The following is a 7910-nucleotide window of genomic DNA, read 5'->3' as shown; positions in this document are numbered from 1 at the left end:
CTAATGGGAGTCTGAATGGGAGTCTGAATGGGAGTCTGAATGGGAGTCTGAATGGGAGTCTGAATGGGAGTCTGAATGGGAGTCTACTGGGAGTCTACTGGGAGTCTACTGGGAGTCTACTGGGAGTCTACTGGGAGTCTGAATGGGAGTCTACTGGGAGTCTACTGGGAGTCTACTGGGAGTCTACTGGGAGTCTACTGGGAGTCTACTGGGAGTCTGAATGGGAGTCGAATGGGAGTCTGAATGGGAGTCTGAATGGGAGTCTGAATGGGAGTCTGAATGGGAGTCTGAATGGGAGTGGAGGCACCTCATACTCAGCGACAACGTCTCTTCACGCCCAGATACTGGTGTTCTCTATCCCAGCCTTTCTCAAACCTTTCCTCAGGTACATCCAGACGTTCCATGTATGTCTACTAGTTATCAAGCCCTTGTCGACTAGTTATCCAGCCCTTGTCGACTAGTTATCCAGCCCTTGTCTACTAGTTATCCAGCCCTTGTCGACTAGTTATCCAGCCCTTGTCGACTAGTTATCAAGCCCTTGTCGACTAGTTATCCAGCCCTTGTCGACTAGTTATCAAGCCCTTGTCGACTAGTTATCCAGCCCTTGTCTACTAGTTATCAGCCCTTGTCTACTAGTTATCCAGCCCTTGTTTACTAGTTATCCAGCCCTTGTTTACTAGTTATCCAGCCCTTGTTTACTAGTTATCCAGCCCTTGTTTACTAGTTATCAAGCCCTTGTCTACTAGTTATCCAGCCCTTGTCAACTAGTTGTCCAGCCCTTGTCTACTAGTTATCCAGCCCTTGTTTACTAGTTATCCAGCCCTTGTTTACTAGTTATCCAGCCCTTGTTTACTAGTTATCCAGCCCTTGTCTACTAGTTATCCAGCCCTTGTCTACTAGTTATCCAGCCCTTGTTTACTAGTTATCCAGCCCTTGTTTACTAGTTATCCAGCCCTCGTCGACTAGTTATCCAGCCCTTGTTTACTAGTTATCAAGCCCTTGTTTACTAGTTATCAAGCCCTTTGTTTACTAGTTATCAAGCCCTTGTTTACTAGTTATCAAGCCCTTGTTTACTAGTTATCAAGCCCTTGTTTACTAGTTATCAAGCCCTTGTTTACTAGTTATCAAGCCCTTGTTTACTAGTTATCAAGCCCTTGTCAACTAGTTATCAAGCCCTTGTTTACTAGTTATCAAGCCCTTGTTTACTAGTTATCAAGCCCTTGTCAACTGGTTATCAAGCCCTTGTTAACTAGTTATCAAGCCCTTGTTAACTAGTTATCAAGCCCTTGTTTACTAGTTATCAAGCCCTTGTCGACTAGTTATCCAGCCCTTGTCTACTAGTTATCCAGCCCTTGTTTACTAGTTATCCAGCCCTTGTTTACTAGTTATCCAGCCCTTGTTTACTAGTTATCAAGCCCTTGTTTACTTGTTATCAAGCCCTTGTTAACTAGTTATCAAGCCCTTGTTAACTAGTTATCAAGCCCTTGTTAACTAGTTATCAAGCCCTTGTTAACTAGTTATCAAGCCCTTGTTAACTAGTTATCAAGCCCTTGTTAACTAGTTATCAAGCCCTTGTTTACTAGTTATCAAGCCCTTGTCAACTAGTTATCAAGCCCTTGTCAACTAGTTATCAAGCCCTTGTCAACTAGTTATCAAGCCCTTGTCAACTAGTTATCAAGCCCTTGTCAACTAGTTATCAAGCCCTTGTTTACTAGTTATCAAGCCCTTGTTTACTAGTTATCAAGCCCTTGTTTACTAGTTATCAAGCCCTTGTCTACTAGTTATCAAGCCCTTGTTAATTAGTTATCAAGCCCTTGTCTACGAGTTATCAAGCCCTTGTCTACTAGTTATCAAGCCCTTGTTTACTAGTTATCAAGCCCTTGTTAACTAGTTATCGCCTTTTAACTAGTTATCAAGCCCTTGTTAACTAGTTATCAAGCCCTTGTTAACTAGTTATCAAGCCCTTGTTAACTAGTTATCAAGCCCTGTTAACTAGTTATCAAGCCCTTGTTAACTAGTTATCAAGCCCTTGTTAACTAGTTATCAAGCCCTTGTTAACTAGTTATCAAGCCCTTGTCTACTAGTTATCAAGCCCTTGTCTACTAGTTATCAAGCCCTTGTCTACTAGTTATCCAGCCCTTGTCTACATATCAGCCCTTGTCGACCAGTTATCACAGGCCCTGTCTACTAGTTATCCAGCCTCTGTGTCTACTAGTTATCAAGCCCTTGTCTACTAGTTATCAAGCCCTTGTCTACTAGTTATCAAGCCCTTGTCTACTAGTTATCAAGCCCTTGTCTACTAGTTATCAAGCCCTTGTCTACTAGTTATCAAGCCCTTGTTTACTAGTTATCAAGCCCTTGTTTACTAGTTATCAAGCCCTTGTTTACTAGTTATCAAGCCCTTGTTTACTAGTTATCAAGCCCTTGTTTACTAGTTATCAAGCCCTTGTTAACTAGTTATCAAGCCCTTGTTTACTAGTTATCAAGCCCTTGTTAACTAGTTATCAAGCCCTTGTTTACTAGTTATCAAGCCCTTGTTTACTAGTTATCAAGCCCTTGTCGACTAGTTATCCAGCCCTTGTCGACTAGGGTTATCCAGCCCTTGTCGACTAGTTATCAAGCCTCTTGTCGACTAGTTATCCAGCCCTGTCTGACTAAGTTATCCAGCCCTTGTCTACTAGTTATCAAGCCCTTGTCGACTAGTTATCCAGCCCTTGTCGACTCAGTTATCCAAGCCCTTGTCTACTAGTTATCCAGCCCTTGTCTACTAGTTATCAAGCCCTTGTCTACTAGTTATCCAAGCCCTTGTCTACTAGTTATCCAAGCCCTTGTCTACTAGTTATCCAGCCCTTGTCTACTAGTTATCAAGCCCTTGTCTACTGGTTATCCAGCCCTTGTCTACTAGTTATCAAGCCCCTTGTCTACTAGTTATTCAAGCTCCTTGTCTACTAGTTATCCAGCCCTTGTCGACTAGTTATCCAGCCCTTGTCTACTAGTTATCAAGCCCTTGTCTACTAGTTATCCAGCCCTTGCCGGAGTTGGGGTAGCCAAGTGGAAAACATGGCCAAAACATTGAAATTCTCAATTATAGTGGATTTATTGGTGGTAACAGTGTTTCCTAGCCTCAGTGCAGTGGGCAGCTGGGAGGAGGTGCTCTTATTCTCCATGGACTTTACAGTGTTTCCTAGCCTCAGTGCAGTGGGCAGCTGGGAGGAGGTGCTCTTATTCTCCATGGACTTTACAGTGTCCCAGAACTTTTTGGAGTTAGATCTACAGGATGCAAATGTCTGTTTGAAAAAGCTAGCCTTAGCTTTCCTAACTGACTGTGTATATTGGTTCCTGACTTCCCTGAACAGTTGCATATCACGGGGGCTATTCGATGCTAATGCAGAACGCCACCGGATGTTTTTGTGCTGGTCAAGGGCAGTCAGGTCTGAAGTGAATCATGGGCTGTTCATAGTTCTACACTTTTTTTTTTGAATGGGTCATGCTTATTTAAGATGGTGAGGAAAGCACTTTTAATGAATAACCAGGCATCCTCTACTGATGGGATGAGGTTAAAATCCTTCCAGGATACCCGGGCCAGGTCGATCAGAAAGGCCTGCATGCACAAGTGTTTTAGGGAACGGATAAGTTGGTCAGGATAATATCTATGAGGGTGCCCATGTTTATGGATGTAGGGTTGTACCTGGTAGGTTCCTTGATAATTTGTGTGAGTCTGAGGGCATCTAGCTTAGATTGTAGGACTGCCGGGGTGATAAGCATATCCCGATTTAGGTCACCTAACAGAACTAACTCTGAAGATAAGATGGGAGCAATCAATTTATGTAGGGTTGTACCTGGTAGGTTCCTTGATAATTTGTGTGAGTTTAAGATGGTGGAGCAATCAATTTGCATATGTCTCATGGTTCGGTCTTCATGTCTATCTCAATGAATCCAAGCTTGATTCCTCTCTTGCGTTTGTTTCAAAACTCATTAGACGATTAAGGTCCGAGGGGAGGGACCCTGGACCTCCTCCATCCAATACGATAGAGAAGTTGTTATTATAATGTATGTTCTGCTCTCTACAGGTTTCTGGACAACCGTTTGTTTGCCACGTGTTCTGATGACACCACCATAGCTCTGTGGGACCTGAGGAAGCTCAACTCTAAAGTGTGCTCTCTGCACGGTCACGCCAGCTGGGTCAAGAACATAGAGTACGACACCAACACACGACTCCTCGTCACCTCTGGCTTTGACGGAAACGTCATCACCTGGGACACCAACAGGTGTGTGTGAATGCGTATACACGTTTCCACTACAGTTTAATTAGTAAGTTGACTTTCATAATGTTTTGATTTCACTTTAGAATAACACAGTGAGGTTGTATTCTGTCTACGTTGAGCTCAGTGTTATCGGTGATAGGCCGGTGTTATCTGTCAGTGATAGGCCGGTGTTATCTGTCAGTGATAGGCCGGTGTTATCTGTCGGTGATAGGCCGGTGTTATCTGTCGGTGATAGGCCGGTGTTATCGGTCAGTGATAGGCCGGTGTTGTCGGTCAGTGATAGGCCGGTGTTGTCGGTCAGTGATAGGCCGGTGTTATCTGTCAGTGATAGGCCGGTGTTATCGGTCAGTGATAGGCCGGTGTTATCGGTCAGTGATAGGCCGGTGTTGTCGGTCAGTGATAGGCCGGTGTTAGTCTGTCAGTGATAGGCCGGTGTTATCTGTCAGTGATAGGCCGGTGTCGGTCAGTGATAGGCCGGTGTTATCTGTCAGTGATAGGCCGGTGTTATCGGTCAGTGATAGGCCGGTGTTGTCGGTCAGTGATAGGCCGGTGTTGTCGGTCAGTGATAGGCCGGTGTTGTCGGTCAGTGATAGGCCGGTGTTATCTGTCAGTGATAGGCCGGTGTTGTCTGTCAGTGATAGGCCGGTGTTGTCTGTCAGTGATAGGCCGGTGTTGTCGGTCAGTGATAGGCCGGTGTTATCGGTCAGTGATAGGCCGGTGTTGTCGGTCAGTGATAGGCCGGTGTTGTCGGTCAGTGATAGGCCGGTGTTATCTGTCGGTCAGTGATAGGCCGGTGTTATCTGTCGGTCAGTGATAGGCCGGTGTTGTCTGTCAGTGATAGGCCGGTGTTGTCGGTCAGTGATAGGCCGGTGTTGTCGGTCAGTGATAGGCCGGTGTTGTCGGTCAGTGATAGGCCGGTGTTGTCGGTCAGTGATAGGCCGGTGTTATCGGTCAGTGATAGGCCGGTGTTGTCGGTCAGTGATAGGCCGGTGTTGTCGGTCAGTGATAGGCCGGTGTTGTCGGTCAGTGATAGGCCGGTGTTGTCGGTCAGTGATAGGCCGGTGTTATCGGTCAGTGATAGGCCGGTGTTATCGGTCAGTGATAGGCCGGTGTTGTCGGTCAGTGATAGGCCGGTGTTATCGGTCAGTGATAGGCCGGTGTTATCGGTCAGTGATAGGCCGGTGTTATCGGTCAGTGATAGGCCGGTGCTATCTGCCTGTGATGTCGGTGATAGGCCGGTATTTGCACAACAGACAGCCTGAGGCTGTGTCCCAAATGGCATGCTATTCTCAATATAGTGTACTACCATAGGTTTCTGGTCAAAAGGAGTGCACTATTTAGGGAATACGGTGGGTGCCATTTAGGATGCAGCCCCGACTCTTCTTCTCTCCTCTACCCGTAGGTTTACAGAGGATGGCTGACTCTTCTGCTCTCCTCTACCTGTAGGTTTACAGAGGATGGCTGACTCTTCTTCTCTCCTCTACCTGTAGGTTTACAGAGGATGGCTGACTCTTCTTCTCTCCTCTACCTGTAGGTTTACAGAGGATGGCTGACTCTTCTTCTCTCCTCTACCCGTAGGTTTACAGAGGATGGCTGACTCTTCTTCTCTCCTCTACCCGTAGGTTTACAGAGGATGGCTGACTCTTCTTCTCTCCTCTACCCGTAGGTTTACAGAGGATGGCTGCCCCCACAAGAAGTTCTTCCACACACGCTACCTGATGAGAATGCGTCTGACTCCAGACTGTTCCAAGATGTTGATCTCCACGTCGTCTGGCTACCTGCTGATCCTTCACGACCTGGACCTCACACAGTCTCTGGAGGTGGGCAGCTACCGTATGCTGCGGGCCAGACGCACCCCCCTCAGCTCAGGTGAGACCCCCTCCCCATCATCACCTCTCACGGCTCAGGTGAGACCCCCTCCCCCATCATCACCTCTCACAGCTCAGGTGAGACCCCCTCCCCCATCATCACCTCTCACGGCTCAGGTGAGACCCCCCCATCATCACCTCTCACAGCTCAGGTGAGACCCCCCCCCCCATCATCACCTCTCACAGCTCAGGTGAGACCCCCCCCCCCCATCATCACCTCTCACAGCTCAGGTGATTTATTGTGAATCTGTCTCTAGATGGCTCAGCGTCTGCGTCGAGGTCAAGTGGAGCTCCTCGACAGGGTAACGACTCCAGCAAGATCCACCCTCACAGAGAAGGTCAGTTAGAGGCATGCTGGGCTTACTTCAGACACTGGTCCTGTTGTAGAACAACCACTCAGAGTCTGGTCCTGTTGTAGAACAACCATTCAGACACTGGTCCTGTTGTAGAACAACCATTCAGACACTGGTCCTGTTGTAGAACAACCATTCAGACACTGGTCCTGTTGTAGAACAACCATTCAGACACTGGTCCTGTTGTAGAACAACCATTCAGACACTGGTCCTGTTGTAGAACAACCATTCAGACACTGGTCCTGTTGTAGAACAACCATTCAGACACAGGTCCTGGTCCTGTTGTAGAACAACCATTCAGACACTGGTCCTGTTGTAGAACAACCATTCAGACACTGGTCCTGTTGTAGAACAACCATTCAGACACTGGTCCTGTTGTAGAACAACCATTCAGACACTGGTCCTGTTGTAGAACAACCATTCAGACACTGGTCCTGTTGTAGAACAACCATTCAGACACTGGTCCTGTTGTAGAACAACCATTCAGACACGCGGTCCATGGTCCTGTTGTAGAACAACCATTCAGACACTGGTCCTGTTGTAGAACAACCATTCAGACACTGGTCTGTTGGAACAACCATTCAGACACTGGTCCTGTTGTAGAACAACCATTCAGACACTGGTCCTGTTGTAGAACAACCATTCAGACACTGGTCCTGTTGTAGAACAACCATTCAGACACTGGTCCTGTTGTAGAACAACCATTCAGACACTGGTCCTGTTGTAGAACAACCATTCAGACACTGGTCCTGTTGTAGAACAACCATTCAGACACTGGTCCTGTTGTAGAACAACCATTCAGACACTGGTCCTGGTTGTAGAACAACCATTCAGACACTGGTCCTGTTGTAGAACAACCATTCAGACACTGGTCCTGTTGTAGAACAACCATTCAGACACTGGTCCTGTTGTAGAACAACCATTCAGACACTGGTCCTGTTGTAGAACAACCATTCAGACACTGGTCCTGTTGTAGAACAACCATTCAGACACTGGTCCTGTTGTAGAACAACCATTCAGACACTGGTCCTGTTGTAGAACAACCATTCAGACACTGGTCCTGTTGTAGAACAACCATTCAGACACTGGTCCTGTTGTAGAACAACATTCAGACACTGGTCCTGTTGTAGAACAACCTCGGACACTGGTCCTGTTGTAGAACAACCATTCAGACACTGGTCCTGTTGTAGAACAACCATTCAGACACTGGTCCTGTTGTAGAACAACCATTCAGACACTGGTCCTGTTGTAGAACAACCATTCAGACACTGGTCCTGTTGTAGAACAACCATTCAGACACTGGTCCTGTTGTAGAACAACCATTCAGACACTGGTCCTGTTGTAGAACAACCATTCAGACACTGGTCCTGTTGTAGAACAACCATTCAGACACTGGTCCTGTTGTAGAACAACCATTCAGACAC

At 46.8% G+C, this 7910-nt stretch overlaps 1 protein-coding gene across 1 annotated transcript; it reads left to right on the top strand.

Moving 5' to 3' along the window:
* Window positions 1-4032: 4032 nt before the first annotated feature.
* LOC127920498 (DDB1- and CUL4-associated factor 10-like) lies at window positions 4033-6972 on the top strand (the record flags this gene model as incomplete). The annotated part of the gene is made up of 3 exons (XM_052504567.1): window positions 4033-4268; window positions 5932-6134; window positions 6391-6972. Coding segments are annotated over 3 exons (600 nt in total), but the record flags the coding sequence as incomplete, so codon positions are not given.
* Window positions 6973-7910: the final 938 nt, after the last annotated feature.

This window comes from Oncorhynchus keta, unplaced genomic scaffold (genome assembly GCF_023373465.1).
Source record: "Oncorhynchus keta strain PuntledgeMale-10-30-2019 unplaced genomic scaffold, Oket_V2 Un_contig_19645_pilon_pilon, whole genome shotgun sequence".
NCBI classification, from domain to species: Eukaryota; Metazoa; Chordata; class Actinopteri; order Salmoniformes; family Salmonidae; genus Oncorhynchus; species Oncorhynchus keta.
This window is presented reverse-complemented; position numbering and strand designations above follow the sequence as displayed.